This window comes from Mobula birostris, chromosome 14, assembly GCF_030028105.1.
Source record: "Mobula birostris isolate sMobBir1 chromosome 14, sMobBir1.hap1, whole genome shotgun sequence".
Lineage (NCBI taxonomy): Eukaryota > Metazoa > Chordata > Chondrichthyes > Myliobatiformes > Myliobatidae > Mobula > Mobula birostris.
Genome location: NC_092383.1, coordinates 23,379,558 through 23,404,236, shown reverse-complemented (window position 1 = coordinate 23,404,236; position 24,679 = coordinate 23,379,558). Strand labels below are relative to the sequence as shown.

The following is a 24,679-nucleotide window of genomic DNA, read 5'->3' as shown; positions in this document are numbered from 1 at the left end:
CTAAGTGCATACATTAAATATTGTAAGGTACAGAACAGATTAACCAGTGACACTTTGAATATGATGTGGCAGGGAGTTCAGAACCATGATGGCCTGAGGGAAGAAACTGTTTCTCCTCCTGACCGGTCTTGTTTTTATGCATCGGTGTCTCCTGCCTGATGGTAGAAAGTCAAAGAGGATGCCAGATGGATGGGTGGGATCCTTAATAATACTAAGGGCCCTATGTACGCAGTGCTCTTGATAAATGCCCCTGATGGATGGTAGGGAGTCCCCTGTGATCCTCTCAGTCATTTTCACACTCCCTTGTTGGGACTTCTGGTCCAATGCTCGGCTGCTCGGATTCCAGTTGGGAGATGCAACTTGTCAGGAGGTTCTTAGTTTGAGATTTTCCCTCCCAATTCAACAAACAACAGATAACTTTTCCATTTACCTTATCAAATCCCTTAAGAATTTAGCATGCTTCAATGAGATCACCACTCAAAAGTCTATGTTTAAGGGACTATAGCCCAATCTCCCTAACCCCCTTGAATGGACAAAAAACTGCATCCCAGGCATCGGTCTGATGAACCTTTGTTACACTCCCTCTGTGGCAAGTATACCTTTCTTCACAGCCCCAAGTGATAAGATAATTGTTAAACGCGGTCTTGATGACTTACCCATAGGACCAAAGTATTCATCAGACGGTCTATACTTGTTCGTTTGAATTTGGCATGACCACTGTTTTGCATTAGCTTGGTATCAGGTCCTAGAAGATAGAGACACAAGTCAGAAAGGTCTAGGTGTTAAATCTAGTGCAATTCTGAACTGCCACTTGACTTCTTTTGATTATTCTGGCTTCCTTCCACATTTCAAAAATGTATGGGATTGCAGATTGCCCCTAGTGAATAATTAGGGGTAAAAATCTGGGGAGGAGTTGACGGAAACGCAAAGGGCAAATATGTTGATGCAGGAATGATGATCGAAGGTCGGAGTGCACTCAGTGGTCAAAGGGCGTGTATCTATGCTGTAACTCCCTATGACTCCAAAGCTGCACCAGGTGCCATGTCATTGTGAATAATGGTGCCATCTGCCCACCCAGATAGAAATAAGAGATTCACAGTTTCCTAGTTTACTGCTCAAGAAACACCTCAGACCAGGTTAACTATACACAAGTGGAGAGAAGGATGGAAATCCTAGTATAGTGTCAGGAAGTATGGGATGCCGGTTTGAATGCACAAGTGCTGAACTTGTTGGCCAGTCTTTGTTGGTGGTTTGGCAGCTGCTTTCTAACACTGACAGAATAGATCAGATTTTCTGTGGTATGGCGGGAGATCTGCCCACAGTTCCCGTAATGCTTAGACCTAGTGCAGGAACAGTGAGCCAAGTTATTAGACAGGAAAGGAATGTCTGTGAGGGAAGAATAGATACAAGGTCATAAGGTAAAATACTACGTTAATTAATTGAATTTTCTTTAGATGTTTTTAGTTATGTTTTTAGATATATTTTGAGATTTAAATGATTTTAAAGATTATTACTGCATTTCAAAATAAACCTTTTGACAAAGATTATGATTTTTTTAAATGTTGGCGACATTCTGCAATCAGTCACAACCTTGTACATCTCCATCACTTCTCCCTGATCTTCTTTGCTTCAAGGAGAACAACTCCAACTTTTCCGTTTAATTTTGTACTGAAATCCCTCATCAATAGAATTATTTAGTAAAATGTTTGTCACCTTCCTTCAGGCTATCATCTTCCTGAGGTATGGAATGGAAATGGAAACAATACCATAATTGGAGTCTAGCCAACATTTTATTCAGGTTTAACTCGTTTCCTTTCTTTTGACTCCATGCCTTATTTTATGGGTCACAAGATTCAAATTGTGATACTAACCATTCTCTCAATATTTCCTGCCACTTCTTGGACTTCTGCACAAATATATGAAGTCCACATGTAAAATGCTGGAGGAAGAATAACAATTTGGCACAGACTAGACAGGCTGAAGGGGCTGTTTCTGTACTACAGTGCTTTATGACTGTGATTCTATAACTCAGCAGGTCACGCACCTCTTTGGAAAGAAATATACACAGCTGATCTCTTGTGTCTCTAATGTCTGTAGTCTCTCTATTTCCAGACTCTCTATAACTGTGCCATTTGGTTTAGATTGTCTCCTTTTGTTCTTACCACCAATATGTATTAGTTGAAATGAAAATAAAAATCCAGTACTCTGCAAAAGTCATAGGCACATATATATATCTAGGGTGCCTAAGACATTTGCACAGTACTGTATTTGTCAGCATGGAGCAGAGAGTGAGTTTGTAAATCTGGTGGGAGCAAAGGACATTAGGAATGACAAGGGGGGAGCGTTGCGTGAGGAGTGTGGGACTGATGGCAAAGAGAGAGTGCCAGGGGTGGAGAGTGGCATGGGTGCAGACACACCCAGCCTTGAGACACCAGGCAAGGGCATTTATTCCAAACAATTGGCTTATAGGTAGACACTTTATTGATTCCGAGGAAATTACAGTGTCACAGTAGAATTACAACTGCACAGATATACAAATATTAGAAGTAAGAAAGGATAAAAATAATTATCCTAAAAATAAGATATACAAGACCTACAGGTTCACACTGATAAGATGGTAGTGCAATTACTGTAATATTATACAGTAATGGGTGCAGAGATAAGTAGTGATGGTAGTATTGCATAGGATGTCTGCAATAGCACGGTGTGGCAAACAGAGCTGAACTGAGCTTAAACAGAGCTCTGGTAAAAAGGGGTTAATAACATGTTATTGTCAAGTTAATTATAGGTTAATAATAAGGTTATTGATCATAACATAAATGCTTTTTGCTCCCTTCCCTCTCCCTTCCCCTTTTGCCAACCATAATTCCCCTCTCCCTGTCCCCTTCCCACTCTCAGTCCACATTAGAGACCCATATCAGAATAAGGTTTATCATTGCTCACATAAGTCACGAAATTTGTTTTCTTTTTGCAGCAGCGGCAGTACAATACATAAAGTTATTACAATATAGTGCAAAGGTCTTAAGCACCCTAGCTATATATATTTGTGCCTAACATTTTTGCACAGTACTGTACCTGCAATTGTGTTAGTCTGAAAACACTCAGCAGGTTAGACAACGTTTCAAATTGAGAATTTTGCATCGGAACATTTTGATGGTATTTAGCTCAGAACATTTACTCTGTTGCTTTTCCCACAGATGCTGCCTGGCTTGCAGTGCTTCCAGCACTTCTTGTATTGTAAGGTTTCATTCTGTGCTAACCAATGATTTACCTGCAAAGATAACCAGACCAAAGCACCATTCTGTATTACGCAGGACACAGCCTCTAAGGAGCATCTTTTCATTATCCAGTGGATATTTAAAGCCCTTCCAAATCAGAGTCCCAGTGAACTTGTCCAATTTATTATTGGGTGGCTCGCAAGTAATCTCCCCTGTCACAAAATAAGCAAGCATTTGGATCAGTACCATTTACAAAGTTCGCCCAACAGCACAATGTTGAAGAAATTCTTAACAAATTATGCTTATATATTTCATTCATTTCACAAATGATTTCTTTTTGCTCAATAACATTGTAACACTTGTCCTTTCACCAGTATTTTATTTGCTTAAGTAAAATACATTGCAATTAGGACTAAGATTATTCCCTTCTCAACTGCAATCTTCATTTTGTAACTTAAACATTTCTTTTGATGTGAGCAAAGCCCACAAAGCACCACAGCAACATAATTGCTCAGAAATTGAAACAATTGTGCCTGGTTTTAGATACAAACCCGAATAAAATTAACCTTTGACATCCATTTCTGGCAGACGCCCCACCTACTGAGAAACTGGAGCTAACTTTGGTTTCATTGGTTTGTTGAGTTTCCTATTTGGAAACATTTTAATTAGTTCATGACAGAAATCAGATCAAGAGCTTCTGATCTGCAGTTTTCTAAATTAACTCAAGTGTACAACTGGTAGAAAGCAGTAAATGTTGCACGTTTTAAATATTCACCCCATGAAGCTTTTATTAGGAAAAAATGCCTACCTATTCTGTAAAAAAATATCAAGGCTTCTTTGAACTGGGAAGTTTAGTTCACATGCCAACATAGACACAATGGGTTGACTGCTTTCTGACTGGATGACTCTATGACAATAGGAATGTTTCATATAGGTTTGGTTTCTGGGAAAGTACTCCAGTAACCCAGGTTCAATTGTATCCCTGGTCCTGTCTGAATGAAGTTTCTATATTGTCACTGTAATCTCAAGGACTACCCTCCACATATCAAAGATGTGCTGATTGTTAGTCTAATTTGCAGATGGAAGAACGATTAGGATGGAGTTGATGGGCATATGGGAGAGAATAAGTGATTGATGGACCAGGCAACACACATCAAAGTTGCTGGTGAACGCAGCAGGCCAGGCAGCATCTCTAGGAAGAGGTGCAGTCGACGTTTCAGGCCGAGACCCTTCGTCAGGACTAACTTCCTTCAGTTAGTCCTGACGAAGGGTCTCGGCCTGAAACGTCGACTGCACCTCTTCCTAGAGATGCTGTCTGGCCTGCTGCGTTCACCAGCAACTTTGATGTGTGTTGCTTGAATTTCCAGCATCTGCAGAATTCCTGTTGTAAGTGATTGATGGGATTGCTTTAAAAGCTAGTATAAACACAATGGGCAGAAGGGTCTCCTATGTTCAAGATTCAACATTCAAGATTGTTTAAGGATTATTCAAGTGTAAACAGAATTAAATAATTGTTAATCTGGATCCGATGCAGCACAAATAACACACAAAATATAAAGAAAAAATAATACTAAAAAAACCACAATAAATATAAACACATATGACAGCTTATATGCATAGATTGATTATATGTCCATAAAGTGAAGTTAGGGTGTATATAAGGTCACATTCACCTGGCTCTGACACACCTAGAAACAAGGACACTTATGTCAGAATAAGTCTGGATTTCAGTTCGGATTTCCAACACTATTGTCTCACACACCTTGGTGAACAAACTCCAACAATATTGTAGAAAAATATGAAAGAATGTTAAGTTTAATGTAGCAACTCATTTGCCCTTTTGTGAACAATGATGTAATATTTGACTTCAGCCTTTACAAGTCACTGCTTTGGGTTGATAAAACAAACATACTATGTGCCGCATTGGGATTGGAGTGTAGAACTGTGACAATAAAATCCGTTCTACATTTCAGATATTCTGCTGATCAGATTTGTTTGATCATTTCCCAAGGCAGACAATTTTCCTCAGTCAGGGTTTGGTAAACTTCCCAACACCAGATGGTGAATTTGCAAATAAGTGGAATAAGAAATGCACTGACTCAGTCAAATTACTTATTTGGTCAAACGTTAATTGAAAGATGAAGTGTTTTCCAAAAGCTGTTCTTAACAAAGAATTCAGCAACTTCAGAAGGAAACTTCTTCTTGGTCAGTCAGTGAAAATAATAATTCCACTAATTACATCTATTTTCCTCTAGACCAGGGGTACATGGACCTCCTGCTTAATAGTATTGGCCCAGGGCATTAAAACCCCCCCGGTTCTAGACCCATATGTAGTCTTTTTCACTTTTCTCATTATCACTCTTGTCCACCTTACAACATTATCTCCATGTACACTTCCATTATAGAAAGGAGACTCCAATACTTCCATTGTGATCAAAAAGAGAAGGTAGTACCCATCAGGAGAAAACTTAATAGACTGAGTAATATAACGTTATTTAAGGTTTTAGGAGGGTGTGTACAGAGTCAGTGCTCATTTTTGGGAGGTGAAAGACTAGAGGCCATCGACAGGTTCTTTACTCAGAGGGTGATGTGAGTGTGGAACAAGCTGCCAGTGGAAGTTTGAGATGTGGGTTCAATTGTTACATTTCAAAGAAGTTTGGATAGCAGACAGGTGGGGTGGGGGATGGGGGGAGGTTTCAGAGGGATCTGGTAAGAGTGAAGGTAGATGAGACTAGGGGATCAGGTTGGTATGGATTGAATGAGCCAAAGGGCCTGTTTCTATGTTCCTCTACCCCAGAGTGCTGTGGGATTGTGGCCACTGGCACAGAATGATAAGAGGTACGGGAACAGGGCACAAAATGGTGTAATGTCCAAGACTAGATCATGGTATATTGAACGAAGGAACAGGCTTAAGGGCCCAGTGGTCCATGCGGCTTCCTGCGTTCTGGAGGTAAGAAGGAAGCGATGAACAGGAGAGCTGAGACAGCATGGATGCAATGAAGTTTAAAACAGGTAGTTTCAGTGATGGTGTGGGTGCAGGGTCTGAAACCCATCTCTGGTTCAAATGTTTTTAACCGTGAGGTTTTGTTTCAAACGTATTTCAGAGAACATATAATAATGCAGCACAGAATGGGCCCTTCGCCCACAACATTGTGCTGACCTATATAAACCTTCTCCATCGTCAATCTGACACCTCCCTCCTACACAGCCCATAACCCTCCTTTCTTGTTCATCAATGTGCCTGTCTACGAGTCTCTTAAATGTCCTTAACGTATCTCCTCTGCCACCACCCACTGCATTGTAGGCCAGGCACTGTCAGTGTAAAAAAAAAACCTGCATCTGACATCCCCCCTAAATTTTCCTACACTCACCTTAAACAGATATCCTCTGAAACTCATCACTATTCAAGTAAAACACAAAGGTTTTAAACAGTTCAGTTTTGTTTCCAATGGATAGCAGTAAGACATTTAGAAGCATTATGGTTAAGGAATGTTAAACATGACAGGAGCATTAGACATTGGACAATTGTTCAGCAATCTAGAGACTAACCCGTATATAGTATAATCTACAGGCTGACCTCTCTAGGAATGTGACTGGTTCTTAACTGCCCTCTGAATTGGCATAGTAAGTCTCTCACTCAAGGACTATTAGGGACCTATGATCTGGTTCTACCAGTGACATCTACAGCCCCTGTGCAAATAAAAGAAACACGAGGGTCATGCTAACAGATAGGTTGTAGAGCTGGGAGGAGATCAGAGCAGGCCTCCCAGGCCAGATGGGCTACTCAGCTCCTCCTGTGATGTAATTCAATCACTCCTGCTTTTCGGACTGTCAGACCTACTCATTTCTCTGGTCTATGCACAACCAGTGAAGTAGAAGATTGATGAGAATGAGATGCACAGTGACTTTCGATTATTTTCTTGGATAAGCAGCATGGACTTAATTCCTATATTAATGGTTTCAATAACTGTTGAGCCAGAAAGATTACTGAACACTGTCGAAGAAATTGGAACACATTCTTGAGTGCAACATGACTGAGGTTTGGTGGGGGAAAAAAAAGTCCAAGTGAAAATTCAGAAAGGCATGGTAAGTAGCTTGTGATTCTTATTTCAAGTCCACCATCCATACATGTAGCAGTACATGACGCTCACGCACAGAAATTCCTTAAAAGGACTTAGAACTTAGAAAAACTTAGCAAAAGAAACCAAAGAAAACATTGCTGCTAACACAAGCTGCTTCATTAGAAAAATGAGAGAACAAGATTAAAAACATAGGTTTTAGACATAAATAGTTCTGGTAAATTGCTCAGTATTTCATGGGTTTTTAGCCATTGTTCACAAAATGCAAGTAAGACCTTCTGGTGACATTATTGTATCTATTTTATTTTTTAACTTTTATTTGGAGGTAGAACATGCCCTTCTGGACCTTTGAGCCATGCTGCTAGCAACCCCAGATTTACCCTTAGCCTAATCACGGGACATTTAAAATGACCAATTAACCTACTAAACAGGACGTCTTTGGACTACAGGAGGAAACCAGAGAATCCAGAGGAAATGCATGCATTCCATGGGGAGGACATACAAACTCCTTACAGAGGATGCCAGGATTGAACTCCCACAACACAAACTGTAATAGTGCCATGCTATCTGGTACACTACACGCCCAAAGTTTACAATTTTTGAGAAAAATGTAAAGCCTTCTATTTTACTGTCCAGAAGGATGTTTTATTTCATAGCATTTCATAATTTTCATGTAAAGATAAAAATGTATTAAAAGTTCAATGTACAATTGGAGGACCCGAGTTAAATAAGGAACAATTGAATAGATTAGAACCTTAGTCTCTGGAACACAGAAGATTGAGAGGAGACTTGATAGAGGTATACAAAATTATGAGGGGTATAGATAGGGTAAATGCAAGTAGACTTTTTCCACTGAGGTTGGGTGAGACTACAACTAGAGGTCATGGGTTAAGGGTGACAGGTGAAATGTTTAAGGGGAACATGAGGGTAAACTTCACTCATAAAGTGGTGTGAGTGTGGAACAAACTGGGGGGGGGGATGTGATTTTGATTTCAATTTTTAAGAGAATTTGGATAGGTACAAGGACAGGAAGGGTACGGAGAGCTATGGTCCATGTGCAGGCAGTTTAAATGGTTCAGCACAGACTAGATAGGCTGAAAGGCCTGTTTCTCTGCTGTAGTTTACTATGACTCCATGGCCCATTCAACAACATTCTCAGCAATGCTGAAAATTAGTGTGAACATCCATGAAACAAAAAAATCAATTGATTTCTACTTTTAAATTGCATAATGTGAGCTACTTGTGGAAGAGCAGTTATTGTCTTCTCCTGTTAATGAGCAAATTGAAGTAAGATTCTTATTCCATCAACAATGCTGACATGTTGAATCAAACCAGCATTGTGCTTGAAATGCTGCTAAATCAGTTGACCTTTAACGATTACAGAATATGATCTGATTTTGGAGATGAAACCCAAATGTCTTCATGTTGTCTATTCTTCTTGTTAAATCTGTCCAGTCGAAATCCGTTCATCTCTCCTGCACCATTTCTTGCTTCCAAAGTTTTGTCCCTGCTTTTGATAAATTGGATCTAGTAACTTTAAGTGGAACTGACTCGGAAATAGAAAAGAATCCTTAGTTTCCACATACTTGGTCTTCTTATTAGGTAATCAACTTTATAGTAATCTGATACACTTATTGGGTAATATAACTCTTGATTGACAAACACCTAATTGGATTCCACACCCCATGGGCCCTCATGTTCAATGATGTCAGTCAGTATTCACTGTTTGTAAAATAATCAGCAGAACATAGACCAATCTGCACAAAGCAGAAAATAATTCCACAGCTAGAATCGTCAGGCCAAAGGGCCTTCTCGCGTTCTGTGATAATTCTGCATATTGATTAAAAGCATGAGAAAAAAATGGGGCACTGCATTTTAATACAGTGCTCTTTGAATTTCTTTTGCATAGCTCAATGAATTTTTTGCATCACAGAAAGGAATTTAATCAATAGCCCACCTGCAAAACATAATTGCGTACTTAGTCTGCTATTCTCATAGGACATGCTTTGACATCACTTCTACCAAGTTCATTTGTGCAAGCGGGGCCTGTGATTGGTTCATGCCACTCATGCAGAACAGGGTGTCACATCAGTATGAGATTCAAGTATCGCTGAAACTCTCTGTTAACCGACTGGAGGTCAGAGTCAAGGTACTGGAGCATGAGCGGCTTGATAGGCCACAGGAGAATTTTCATTGGGAGCTCCGCAGGAGGGGGCAGCTTACAATTAATTCTTGGCACAAACTGTAAATCAGCACGTTCACCTGTACTGTTCCTAGTTTCAAATCATTAAATAACTGATGCAAAATAAAAATAGGTAAATCTACAGCTAGCTAAAAATAGCTACAGCTATCTGAAGCTGCAAAATACACTTTATCCCTTAAAGATTGCACCCCAGGGGTTAAGAGTTACAGGGCGAGGTGGAAGAGTATAGTTGAAATAAAAGTCATCCATGATTGAATGCTGGAATCGGTGGGCTGAATGGCCTCCAGGGAAAGACTTGACTGAAATTCAGCCACTTGACCAACATTTGAAAAGCTACATTGTAAATGATTCTCACTACTTTCAGTATCACTGCTCTGGAAACACAGGATCCTTTCTAACCTCAAAAGCCGAGCTGTCTGAGGCCTTGTTAGCAGTTGTACGGGAGACCATACTAGAGTTAATGGTGCAGTAGGCCTCAGCCAGAGAAGAGATGGGACAACTAGGTTAGTCTGCCTGAGTGCTACCTCTGATGAAAAAGACATGTTGCCCTGTTTAAGATGCCTAACAGTGCAAGGACTCAATTTGAGTTTGCTCTGTGAATTAGCTTCCTTTTTATTTGAGAGCAGTAGTCCGACTCAGACAATTAGCTGCTTTGAACCTTTACCGTGTCATATCAGGTCAAAGAAAATTGCTCCGAAACAGGAATCCTATTTGGTAATTATAAAAACAGAAGATATTGTGTTAAAGTCTGGAAAAGGCACACTTGGCCACTACCCATCGGTGGGTTCTCAATGCATCATCTGGTGAGTAGCTGTACCATGGATTTTGTCCAACTCAGTTTAAACTCACTATTCTGGGAAATGAGCCTTTAATCCAAGAAATGTTTAAGACAGCTGTAACAAGATTAGAGATCCCAAGGGAAGTTATGCATACTTTAGTTGGGTCCTTTTCTTTCTCCTGCTTCCAAAACTCACTGGATTCAATTGTTCCAATAAGTATTATAAACAGACCAGCAGGCATCTCCCCTGCTGATGCACCAGCTACAAAATCAATATACTACTGTATTTCACACCCAAGTGGCCTAAAGATTTCCTCAGCTAAGAGACCTCAATTGTTATGCGACCTTAAAAGCTTCCTGATAAGCAATATGCAGGAAGGAGAAAATTACAACTAAAGTGTTCTAAAACTTATTTTGTAGGTAATTTGATTTACTCATTAGCAGCAAAAGACCAGAAGCCTTTAAACTCAGCTCAGTAATCCCATGGCAACAAAAAACTCTAGCCTACTTTTGGAAGATTCTGTGCATACTTTAAAACTTTCCTGATCTTTCAATGATTTCAGAGCTTATAAAGAGGTAAGTAAGATTGTTAACATAACACTCACAGGAGATTGTTCCAGTAACCTATCCTACTCGAGAATGGCATTATACCATTTTTCTCATGACTGGAGATCAATCTCCGACAACCCTACCAGCAATAGGCAGTAAGCCAGTGCAGGGAGGTGACAAGGGGACATGGGACATTGGATGTAGAGATCTGAAGATGCAAAGCTAATGCTTTGTAAAGAAACGGAACAAATTCGAGGTGTATTACTTTGCTTCCCTCAGCTTTGAACAAACTGACTGCTTCACAGAGGCATTCAATACTGATCAATAGCTTCACAGCTAACAATTGAATTACACTAAATGGAGATAAGAGCAGTGGGAAAGTGAAGTTAATGTAGGAAGGCAGACCTGATCTACCTAAAAACTGAAAATGGCATAAGGACTTGTCCAACCCACTGCCGTTCTTTCTTACATTCTTATTTTCAATTTTCTGGTGAAATACAGGGCTGGGGTTTTGGGACAGAGGGGTGGGGTTGAGCAAAAAGGTGAGGTTCCAAGTATATTGCTCTGGGAAGGCATTAAGCATGTTAAAATCTACTGACACAACCTAAGGTTAATGATGCATTGACATTATGTTTCATCAGTTGAGTTGTCTAATGATTCATCAAGAACATGGACAGCACAGACTTGCTTTATATTTATAAGACTATTCACTAATGATGTTCAACTCCACTATTCGCCGATTCAAGCAATGAGGGAGATTGAAACATCAAGGCAAATGCGCAAGGTGAGCACCGGCTGCCTGCCTTCTGATTGCTGGTGGGATCGCTCTGCTGCCAGAGAGGGGAGCCTGTGTGACCTATCACTGTGCCTGGAGGATGATACCAAGGTTTTTCTGTGTTTATGGATACGAGTATGAATATGGAATTGGACTATGGACTTTCTTTCAGTCATATAGTTTTTCTTATATTTTCGCCCGTTCATTCTCGTGCAGGGGATGGGGATTTGGGGGTCAATGTTCTTGTTACATTCGTGTGGGGGAGTGGGGTTTGGGAGTTGATGGTCATGTTGCTGTTCTCTTTTCTTGGGGTTTCGAGGCTATCTGGAGAAGAAGAATCTCAGAGAGGTAACTTTGATAATAAATGAACATTTGAATAAAACTCGACAGATGTATTACATAAACAATAAAGGCCCAGCTATCATGGCAGGATTCTACTTATTGAGGAATGTGCAATACACTCGTGCCACTGCTGGATCTGAGAACTGAACTCACAAAGTAAGATAGCTAAGTTGTACATTTAAGCCCTTGCAATGGATGAAATCAGTACATGACTCTATCTTCCCAGCTCATTTACAGTCATTTTGTTATGTGGCACCTCACCCCATTTCAAATCCCACACATTCTTATCTTCTGTGGGAATATGATGACGTCAGAGATGAATTAACGGCAGTGCGATAGGGCAAGTATAAACATGGTAAAGACTGTGATATGAATGCGGGGCCAAGAAAAATACTGCTCATTCTTTGTGCAATGAAACCGATTGCTTTAATGTGATTTCTGGTCCTGATCTGCCATTATTCTTTGGAGTTACTTCACTGGATGGAATTTGTAAACAAGGTTTTATAGCCCAACCCCCACAGTGTATATTTCCCGGCAGGGTTTGTTTTATGTATAATGAGTGTTAAAATAATATGTCAGGCTCACCATCAAATTCTGCCAATTGACTCATATCTGCACCAAGTACTGATGTTATTGAAGGCGCCTGTCGAACTTTTAAGTTGGTTTCCCTGTTGGAAGAAGTAAACAAAAACTAGTAAACTTGGACAAAATCAAAGCAGGGATGAATCGAAAGAATTGAACATCTGAATAAATTATAAACATGAGAAATTCTGCAGAACTGGAACTGCAAAGTAACACGCACAAATTGTTGGAGGAACTCAGCAGATCAGGCAGCATCCATGGAAATGAACAAACAGCCAACGTTTTGGGCCAAGACCCTTCTTCAGGTCCAGAAAGGAAGGCGGAAGAAGCCAAATTAAAAAGGTGAGGGGGGAGGAAGGAGAATAGCTAGAAGGTGATAGTGTTACATACCCCGTAACTGGGTTGCCAAACCAGCAGAAATGGATCACTCAGTTGGAGTCTGGATTACTAGAACTAAGAAAGTTTTATTAAAGAAACAAGCAACACAGTACTCTAATCAAAAGGATAATGAATGCAACAGTTCAGCAATGATAAACATACATGTACACAGAATTCAGATAACAGGATCAATCAAGCTCTATCGTTGTCTAGGGGTAAATGACCAGTTTCAAAGTGACGCAAGGTTCAGTTCAATTTAGTTCAGTTCAGTTCGCAGTAATCGCTGCCGTGGGAGATAGACAGTGTGGGGGAAGGAGAGAGAGAGCAAAAACGAATGAATATTCAAGGCTTCCAGACAGACCTTCGCAGTCAGCTTTCGGGCGAGTCCTTTGTGATGTCATCTGATGTCACTGACCGTGACCCCTCCATTTCCAGATACGATCGTTTCCCTGCGCTGAACCTGGCACCCAGGCAAGGGTGGACACACACCAGGTTCCCGCCGATCGTGCCTTTCCACCCTGTGCGTTTATGGCCCGGTACTTCCCACCGACTTGTGAGAGATGCACCGCTTCCAGGGTCTTGTTACCTCGGGTGTCGTGTGTGTGTCGCCTTAGCGAACCTGTCCCTTTTTATTCCCCTGCTGGGGTATCGCCTGTCCATCACTTCAAACAGTTCGGGGTTCAAAGGGTGAGCTGCTCTTGACAGCTCTCCTTCCTTCATTAACATCTCCAAATGCTGCTCCATTGTTTTCCTTATCTCTCTCTCTCCTGAAGACAGGTGGCAGACCAACTGCTGATTCCACTGGTGCCAGCACAGGACAGCTACATCTTTATCTATGTGTATTCCTGTCACAATAGGTAAAGCCAGGTGAGTAGGAAAGCTCAAGGGCTAAGGATGAAGGAATCTGACAGGAGAGGAGAGTAGATCCTAGGAGAAAGGGAAGGAGGAGGGGGAGGTGATAGCAGGTGAGAAGAGGTAAGAGGCCAGAGTAGAGAATAGAAGAGGAGGGATTTTTTTTAAAAAGAAGGATAAATTGATATTTATGCCATCAGGTTGGAGGATACCTAGAAGGAATATAAGGTGTTGCTCCTCCACCCTGTGGGTGGCCTCTTCATGGCACAAGAGGAGCCATGGACCAACATGGGGTGGAAATTGGAATTACAGTAAAACGTTTGGCCATCCGGAAGCCCCACTTGTGGCAGATGGTGATGAGGTGCTCGACGAAGCGGAGTGGCCCAATTTACACGGGTCTCACCCATGTACAGGAGGCTGCACAGGGAGCACCAACAGAATGGACTACCCCAGCAAATTCACAGGCGAAGTGTTGCCTGACCTGGAGGGACTGTTTGGGGCCCTGAATGCAGGTGAGGGAGGAGGTGAATGGGTAGGTGTAACACTTTGGCTGATTGCAGGGATAATTGCCTGGAGAGAGATTAGCGAGAAGGACGAATGGAGAAGAGAATCATGGAGGGAGCAACTTTGTGGAAGGCGGAGAGAGGGGGAGGGTTAAAGTTACACTTGGAGAGAGCAAATTTATCTAAATAAATTAAGAAAGAACACTGCAGAGAATTCATATCAAAAAACTATTCCATATTGAGGATTACAGGATCCAAGACATTACTCTGTGCCTTTCACATCCATATAAAGACACATTCAATCTTTTCAGTCTTCAAAGCATTGAATAAATTCTGTAGCTGGCCAAGTAAGCTGTTATTAATATCCATAAAAAACTGAATACCTAGTTGAAGAAAATTACACCAAATTTGTGGCATGATCTCAAAAAACACTTAACAGAACTGCTAGTAATATCTTTATTTTAGCAGAAAGCATCTTAAAAGCTTACAATTATCTCAAGAAAATTCCAAGCTCCACAATTCTGTAGAAAGCTCTTCTATAATCCAACTTGCAAAATCAATGTTTAACACAATAAAGAGCATACCTCAAAATGGATCAGTTCTAATAACCTTATAGCTTTTTAGAGATCAACTAGTAGTCTAATTGACTCTGGTCTCAGCTGTGGCTTAGTCAGTAGCAGTCTCGTAGACATGGGAGGCTGTAGGTTTAAGACCCACACCAGAGATTTCTATTCAAAACAGCAACCAGCTCTTCCAGTCTTAGTTTTTTGCAGTCTGTCACAAGCCTTGTGACCCATCAGGCCGGTGCTTATGTCTGTTTCCGTGGCGGGAAGCGACTGAGAGTACGAGACACCCTCCCACCGGATAGGACGCCAGTCTATCGCAAGGTTACTCCCAGCATTTTGGCTGAAACCCATTCTCAGCCGGGTAGACTGGAGCACTGTGTGGTTAAGTGCCTTGCTCAAGAACACACACGCTGCCCCGGCCAAGGCTCGAACCCACGACCTTCAGATCGCTAGTCCAATGCCCTAAACACCTGGCCACACGCCACATTCCAGTCTTAGTGTTGGGCATTTTTAGAAGCAGCACTTCAAAGTTGAAAGCAAATTTATTATCAAAGTATGTATGACACCAGATACTACCTTGAAATTCATTTTCTTGCAGACATTCACAGTTGAAGGAATAGAATAAATGAAAAATTGCAGGCAAAGACTGACAAATTGCACACATACAGACGAGAAGCAAGTAACAGTAATGGATAAATAAATAATAGCAAAAATGTGAGCTGCAGAGTCCTTGAAAATGAGCCCAAAGGTTGTGTTCAGTAATCAGCTCAGTATTATGTGTGTGCGTATGCCCATACTGGTTCAGGAACCTGATGGCTGAAGGATAATAACTCTTCCTGAACTGGTGGTATGGGAGCTTATCCCTCAACTTACAGTTCATTGGAATGTAAAAGATGCATTGACTGCAACTGATGAGTAGAAGAACTCTCTCACATGTACTGACTTCCACTGACTTTATTTATCTCAACAATCATCACTTAAGTAAAGATCATTCAGTTAGAAACATGAGAAAAATCTGAAGATGCTGGAAATCCAAAGCAACAATCATTCAGATAGAAACATGAGAAAAACTGCAGATGCTGGAAATCCAGAGCAACACACACACACACACACACACACAAAATACTGGAGGAACTCAGCAGGTCAGGCTGCATCGACAGAAATGAATAATCTGTCGATGTTTCGGACTGAGACTCTTCTTCAGGACTGTTGTTGTTTTGCTGTTTGCAGGAGATTAAGTGCAAACTTGCTGCATTCTTTTTAATCTACAGTTTAAGAGTATCCATACTTGAAAATTCTTTTATTGGATAAGAGGGGTTTTGGGAGGTCTTGAGCACACAGTAAAAGCCCTGCCAATGCAAATTCTCCTCATGTTTCTGCTTCAGCATTTGATCTCACCCTTAGCAACCAAATATTAAAGAAAATTGGAAAGGTTGGCTGGCAGGTTACTGTGTGTAGGACCAACTACAGCATTCCTGAGAGGAAAATTGGATCAGCCATGATGAAATGGCGGAGCAGACTCGATGAGTCAAATGGCCAAATCCTGCTCCTATATCTAATAGTCACTCACATTTAACAACTGTCGAGGCTAGCTGTTAGAGTAATCAGCTGTTCATGTCAAGAGGTGCAATAAAAGAGGTATAAAACTGACAATGATAATGTACTGCTGACTAAAGCAGAAGTGCAGGAGAAAAGAGAAACAAGTGTAGGAAAGGTATGTTTCATAATCAGCAAATCTAATCATTATCCTTGCAACTGCTGACTGTTGTTTGGGGATCTTTGCCAAGGCAGTTCATTATCAATCAGTTTCACAGTGATGATTTTATTGATTGAACTTATTTACAATGCAGGCAGCTGGGAACAGGAGATAGAGGAGAAAAAAGACTAGAATGCGGTTCAGGTTAAGGAGTTCTACAGAACGGGAGTGAATGTGTAAGTAATTCAGCATGGCTCAAATCACTTGAAACAACTACTCACTCGGTTATTTTGAACTACGTTTTTGAAGTGTTTTGCTATATCTTGTGGGATGCAGGTGGGATAATTAATCCAGAAATAGAAACAGTCATCAGGTCACAGAACAAGGTATATTTTGCTTCATTATATTTATTACAAAGGTACGGTCAAGACCAGAAAAAACACCTCTAGCCTCTCACCACAAATGTTAATATACAGCAGAATATTTTTGTTTCTGTTTAAAATTAGATTCTCAGACAGGGAAGGTAAATGATATTTCTACTATCTTTATGTTCCTATTTTGTACACAGATTACAGTTAGCCTGGAAAAATTGATGGTTCCTGACTAGAAGTCCTGAGCATCAGCTCCTATTTGTAACTCATAATATAATGATTTATAAAGCGCATTGGCACAGTGTTTACTGCTCATTATGCATTCAGTAGCTAATATATGATGAGTCACCCCTTCATCTCGATTAAAGTCCCTGCAATTTTTCTCAGTTCTTCATTGAAGAAAACATGATAAGGGATAATGGAGAATATTCATGCCTTTCACAGCCTTAGGATGTACTACAACCAAAAAAGTATTCCTGAAGCCTTGGACTGTACACATCTGGCCTACACAGTAGTCAGACAATACGAATTTAGCAGAGGAGTAAAACTTGGGGACTCTGGGGGAGTTTGACTGCTCCATGAAATCTCTTGTATCTGTATGGGAGTCTTTTGTTTAACATCGCTCCACTGACAACATATACTCACTCAGAATGTGTCAGATTTTATTCTTAAGTTTTCCCAACTGGGGACATGAGCTCACCACCATCGGGCTGAGAGGTGATAGTTCTACCTTTAACTCTTGAATTGAAGCAGATCTTTCAGGCACCTTTGGCCAATATTTTTGCAGTTTGTGAAATTAACACTTGATCCAATCTTTTAGAGAGGCAGATTTTTTTTTCAGGAATATGACATATGGTGTGGAGTGATGGAGGGATGAATGTGCTCTTTGCATGGACGGATGACAGAGTTGCTGATTCGTTTCATTCACAGAAGTGACTCGGGATGCAGCCTATGAGCATTTTGGAATTTGGAAGATTGACAGGTCATCTCATTCAGTGATTGAAGATTCGGAAAGGAAATGCCAGGACAGATGCAGAGAGGTTGTTTCCTGCAGGTGCAGAGTCTAGAATCAGTGGGGACCAGCCAATTGGGACTGAGGCAAGTATAAATTTTAGCCTTGTGAGGCTGTGCATGTTCAGTTGTTGAGTATCTTCAGGGCTGGGATTCTTGGATACTAAGGGAATCAGAGAAAACGGAGAGCAGATAGTAGACTGGGCCTGCGCATGAGTAGCAGAGAGAGCAAAGGCCACCTTTTAATTCTACTGTTCTTCCATAACAAAGGCACCAGGAATATCACGTTAATGATTAGGAGCTTATGGCACTTCTGTTGTTCAATTGAGGCATAGTAGTGCAGCAGTTAGCGTAATGCTATTACAGTTCTGGCAATCCGGGTTCAGTTCTGGCACCGTCTGTAAGGAATTTGTTCATTCTTCCTGTGACCACATGGGTTTTCTCTGGGTGCTTCAGTTTCCTCCCACATTCCAAAGACTTACAGGTTAATAGGTTAATTGGTCGGATGAGAGTAATTGGGTGGCACGGGCTCGTTGGGCCAAGAGGGCTTGTTACCTTACACAAGCATATATAAACATATATAAGACAAGGAACAAGACAATCAGATCTGATTTCACTTGACTGCATCTTCGAAAGGCTGGTCAAATCGGTGGCCACATCAATGCTGTGACCTGGACAATACCAACAACATAGCAAGAAGGGAAGATATCAAGGGCCTGGAGAGAGTCTTTTCTGTGAAAATGGTGCAGCAGATTTGTAAGCACCTTCACTGAAAGCAGCTTAACAGTAGATTGATACACTGGTAGGAATCACTACCATCGGCTCTGTCTACACCACTAACATGCACTGGGATATCATAGGAGTTAAAGCAAGCATTGATATGGGCTGTAAGAGAATTAACTTTACCACTCGAATTTACTGCTGAAGAGGAATAAAAATATAAAATCATGCTGTTACCAAAGTTGATAACATTACATTGATTCCACTACCCATTTAACTACACTTAAAATGTTCTCTTCAATTTACTAATCCATCAGTCAGGAAGCTGAATCCATGGGATTGCAGGGAGCCCCTCTCTCGTGTCTGCTCTCACCAGTTCCTTGGGTTTGAAGATGCCATTTCTACTTCAGCTTTATGGGTCCTCAAGTGGTTTTATTGGGGCAAAAAAGGGATCTTTTGAATCTCCCAGAAATGAACAAAAAATGCCTGCGAGTTGCTCTGGACAACAGGTGGTCTGGGAGATTCTGCAATTCTTCTAGTATTTGCTTAAGGTGTCTATGTGCTACCATTGTAGAGACCTGGGACTCTCAGTTCATTCCTGGATATTCCATCTTCATCTTGACCAACCATGGGATAGACTTCCAATGGTTGATGTAGGGTATCATTTTTTAAGTAAGTTCTGAGGAGATCCTTGAAGCATTTCTTAATCCTCTTGAAATATGATATGAATCAGTTGTGGCTCAGTTGATAGCATTCTAATCTCCATGTCAGAAATTTGTGGGTTCAAGTCCCAAGATTCCATTGTCTATTTTTGGATCCCATTCAGCCACTTATGTTGAACACAAAAAAATTAGGCTGTTCACTCTGCACAGTACTGCACATCATTGAAGAGGTTGCTTTTGACCTGTGATGTTCAGTTGGGTCCTGTCTACTTAAAATAACCCATGCCATTATTTTGAATGCAAGGATAATTCCCCACCAAATTCTGATCGGTGTCATCCTTAAAACAATGTTACCCACGTTGCTTGTGGTAGCTTGCCATGCACACAAGTCAGATGCCGCATTTCTTTACAGTCCTGCGCAAAAGTCCTGAAAATCCAGCGAGAGCAAAGGAATTTGGGAAATGCGAGGGTGGAGCGCCGTAGGAAGGGTGTGAGACAGGTGACAGAGAAGGAGTACCAGAGGGCAGGGGGCGGTGCGTGTGCAGACACAGCCAGCCCTGAGACACCAGATTTTTGTTTGCGGCGACAATACAGTGCAATATATAGGATTACTACATTACTGTGCAAAAGCACCCTAGCCATACATATGTATGTGCCCAAGACTTTTGCACAGTGCTGTCACAGCACATCACAGCACTGACTTCATTTTAAAATAATTAATTGGCTGTCATGAACGGTACGACAGAAATTCTTTCTGGAATCTTACCCATCAAGCTCAGCCGTCTCGACATAACTGAGTCCATGAGGTTCGCTACTTGAGAGCAACAGGATATCCGCCTGAAATCAAATGTGACAGGACAAAATAAAACTAAAATCAATTGTTATCAAATTTCATAATACACAATCGATTAGCATCCTAAGTACTCAGCTACGATTATAGGCCCATATTTAAAAATTGGCAATGGATCCCTGGGACTGAGTGCTAAAAATGTTTTAAAGATTGCTAGCAGAGTTCCTGCCATTTGAAAGCATAGATTTACTCCCGTTTGTTGTATGGAACTGTGAGTTTGCAACATTTCAGATTCAGATTTATTTACATATCACATGTACATCAAAACATACAGTGAAATACATCGTTTGCATTAATGACCAATGGAGAATTTCAAAGATTGCACTCAAAGTGAGAGCTCCAGTAAAGCCTGTGTCCATGGAAACAAGTGAGGCACAGTTCATAGAATCATGAAGCAGAGAAATGGACCAGCAGGACAATCAAGTACTTATCGAAGGTTAAGTACACTTGGTTAGCAAGTGCTCACCTGGATACTTCCTGGTGCTTGGGACAGTACCTAATTCCAACATTAATTCCAACTATTATCTTGGTGAAAAAGTTTTTCTTTGGTCCCTTCGAAATCTCTTACCCCCTACCTATGTCCCCTAGATTTAGATTTCTCAGCTTTCCTTCTATCTACCCAATCAAAAGAGGATAACATTAAAAATATTCCAAAAAGAGTTAAACTTCTGAAATCACGAAGTACTTTGATAGGCTCTTCACGGCACACATCAACTCTAGCCTCCCAGAAAGCTTCGACCCACGGCAATTCGCCTACCACTAAAAACAAGTCCATGGTGGACACCACTTCCCTGGCCTTCAGGAACATATGGATAACAAAGACACCTACACAGACTCCGATTCATTACTGCCATTAGGAAGATAGTACAGGAACCTCAGGACTCACACCACCAGGTTCAAGAACAGTTACCCTCAACCATCAGGCTCCTGAACCAGAGGGATAACTTCACTCAACCTCATTTGTCTCATCATTGAAATGTTCCCACAACATATGGACTCATTTTCAAGGACTCTTCATATCATGTTCTTGATATTTATTGCTTATTTATGTATTTATTTATTATTTCTTTTTTTTCTTTCTTTTTGTATTTGCACAGTTTGATGTCTTTTACACACTGGTGATTCACCCTGCTGGTGTGCTCTTTCATTGATTCAATTATGGTTATTGGATTTATTGAGTATGCCTGCAGGAAAATTAATCTCAGGGTTCTGTATGGTGCCATGTATGTACTTCGATAATAAATTTACTTAGAACTTTGACTACAGCTCCACTTTCAATATCATAAAACAGCAATCAGTAAGGATAGGTAGAAAAACATTCACCATGGTTACCCCAAACACTGGTGTCCTACACGGTTGTATCCTCATCCCCTTAACTCCCTGTACTCTCTGTGTGGTTAGAGTGTTCGCAGATGACACCTCCACAGTGGGCTGCATCTCAAAAGCAATATGGAGAGATAGTGGCATGGTGTCAAGACAACAAGCTTCTCCTTCAGGATGTAGGGCAGAGCTTATATCCTTCCATGTATCAGTAGCCCAGAGTTTGAGATGGTTGAGAACTATAAGCTTTTAGGTGTAATGATCACCAGGAGCATGACCTGTTTCAACGACGTAGATACCAGGGGCAAGAAAGAAGACCAGCACCCTTACTTCTTCAGAGGGCTAAGGAGATCTAGCCTTCGACCTTCAACAAGTTTTAAAGATACACCAATGAAAACATGTTATCCAGTTGTAACACAGCCTGGGTTTAGCATTTTTTCCTGCTTAAGACCACATGAAATTGCAGAGTTGTGGACACAGCTCAGCCCATCACAAAAACCAACCTTCCCTTAAAGAAAGCAGCCAACATAATCAAAGGCCCGTCCCACCCTGGTCATTCTCCCTTCTCACCCTTCCATTAGCAAAAGAAACGAAAGCTTGAAAACACACTGTGAGGTTCAAAGTAAGCTTTGCTCAGGCCTTTATAAGACTCTTAATGGACCTTTTGTATGAGAAAGACAAACACTTGATCTTACAATTTACCTTGTCTTAGCCTTTGTACCTTATTCTCTACTTGTGCTGCTCTTTCTCTGTAACTGTAACAATATGTTCTGCGTTCTATTATTATTTTTCCCTTTATACTACCTTGACGTACTTACGTCTTGAAATGATCTGTATGGATGGCACTGTTACTTGGTACATGTGACAATAATAAAGCAAATACTATATTAAAAACTTCAAAGGTATATTTCTGCATCCAATGGGGCAGCAAGGTAGCGTAGTGGCTAGTACAACACTTCACAGTACCAGCAACCCACGTTCAATTTCCACTGCTGTCTGTGAGAAGTTTGCACGTTCTCCATGTGACCACATGGGTTTCCAGGGTGCACCAGTTTCCACCCACAGTCCAAAGATATACCGGTTAGTAGGATAATTGGTCATTGTAGATTGTCCCACGTTTCGGCTAGGATCAAATCAGGGGTTGCTGGGTAGTGTGGCTCGAAGGGCCTATTCCATCCTGTATCTCAATAAATAAATAAATGCATCGTAGTATTTAAATTGCTTTACTGAGGCTCTTAGTCTGTATTTTATTCATCAAGACATTTATTTTTGTAATTTATTTAGTAGCTAGGTTCTTGTATTTCAAAGTGGGAAAAGAAAGTTGTTGTAAGGTTTAGATCCATTGGCACACCTGACATGGTAGAAGTGAGAGGAGGTATGGAACGCGTTGGAATGAGGGTAAGGCTAACAAGTTTTTGGAATTCTACATTGCATGGCGATGGCAAGGAAGAGAGAATCAGAGTGAAGGTCATAATGCCTGGATGCAGGGGAAAAAAAGCCAAGGGGCAAGAAACACAATTAGAGAGAGTGTGGAGACCGACCAGGATGCAATACTAAAATAATTACCTTGCATTATCTATTTGATTTTGGTACACTGGGGAGAGAAATAAGATAGTTGGAATAGAATCATGCTTGGAGTTGAAACTCATAAGGACTCCCATGAGAGTGACTGTCATACGTTTGCTCAACCGGAGAATAAAAGAAATGCCTTTTTAAAAATAAAAACAATATCTATGACAGAGAGCGAGAAGAAGCTGGTATTGCACTTATAATTTAGGTACAGAGGCCCTATATGGTGAATATGTTGGTCTACTGTCTTATAATGATGGGACTATTTCAACTTATTGCAATACTTCAAGATTTAAAGTGGAGCTCTTTCAAACTGAGGAGTCCCTTTCAGAGCACTGAAGCTAAATGGGCCAGTCCGAAAGTGGCCTTATGTTCCAAGAGGAACTTCAGAAAGCTATGACACGTTTACCAATTTTGGATTTCGTCTGAAAAACGCCCATTATTTTAACAATTATCTTCAGCAATGATACATCACATTTTCCATGCACACGAAGAAACCATCCTTAATATACCCTCAGTACAGCCTCAAAAAGTCACTGTACCATTCCCAACAGAAACTGCTTCAGACATATGTAAGCATATTGCTTCAAGAATTCAATATCAAATTGAAATGAATTTAGTTAAATATTGTATAAAATCACAGATTTATTAAATAAAAAAGAGGCACAGCTGAATTATTATTTAATTTCTATGTGGTCAGGCTGGAAAAAATGAAATACACACATGCCCGCGCACGTTTTCTGGTTAATTGGAGAAGCTTTTTATTTGGAACAAATCTTAAGGAACAAAAATACAGATTGAGAAAATTGCTAGGATTTCCTTTGTTTCTCTGGGACACTATGCTGCTTATTTGGGGCAGGAGATATGCCATAGGTTCTAATAAGCATCAATCATGCACGCTTGCGTGGCCATTAGATGCTACACCGTGCTTAGAGTGAACAGTTTGTAAGTAGCACCAGTTGAGTTTGTTTCACTGATAGTTAGTGAGAAATAAGCAATAAGGTAATTCTGAAATGTTTCACTCACTGCAGTTTCAAGCATTCAGGCTTGGAGATGCTAAAAATTGCCAGCAGTGAAAATGAAATCATTTCACTAATTCAACACCTTGGGGACTACCAAGAATTTGAAGGTATCGATAATCACCTTGAATGAAAAGTATATGAAGATTTGGATGATGAAAACACTGATAGCACTGTATGAAGGCAGTCCATTACCTGCACTAGGTGCACATGCTGATTTTGTTTATTAAGTACACTGGATGAATTTCTCCCTCTGTAACTATTAGGAACTAATACACAATGTTATAGTACTGTAGTACTATTGGTAGTGCTCTAATCTGTTCGATATTTCTTTTAAATACATAATTTGTTACTCAGTTTTTTAAAAATATCAGCTGCTTAACTGGGCCAAAATGTACTAGTCACAATGTGTCCAAAATAACTGGAATATTTATTTATTTGTTTGTTTATTTATTTATTTATTCATTCAACCAATTAGCCAAAGTTTCATGGAAACTTCATAAATAAATATAAATACACCGTAAAGGAACAAAATCAGTGGAGTCACCTAATGCAGATAATGCACTGCTTTCATACAATGCCATCGACGATTGCATCCTCCAATTCTTCATTTCCATGGCAACATTCAAGACGATT

The 24,679-nt window shown here is 40.6% G+C and overlaps 1 protein-coding gene across 4 annotated transcripts in view; it reads right to left on the bottom strand.

The window, feature by feature from the left end:
- atp8b4 (ATPase phospholipid transporting 8B4) overlaps positions 1-24,679 on the bottom strand; it is a 304,768-nt gene that overhangs the window by 71,517 nt on the left and 208,572 nt on the right. For all 4 annotated transcript variants that reach the window (XM_072278231.1, XM_072278233.1, XM_072278230.1 and 1 more), the window contains 4 exons: positions 20,052-20,122; positions 12,530-12,612; positions 3,272-3,430; positions 657-745 (listed from right to left, as the gene is read on the bottom strand). In XM_072278231.1, the coding sequence (XP_072134332.1) occupies positions 657-745; positions 3,272-3,430; positions 12,530-12,612; positions 20,052-20,122 (402 nt within the window). The remainder of the gene's footprint in view (positions 1-656; positions 746-3,271; positions 3,431-12,529; positions 12,613-20,051; positions 20,123-24,679) is intronic.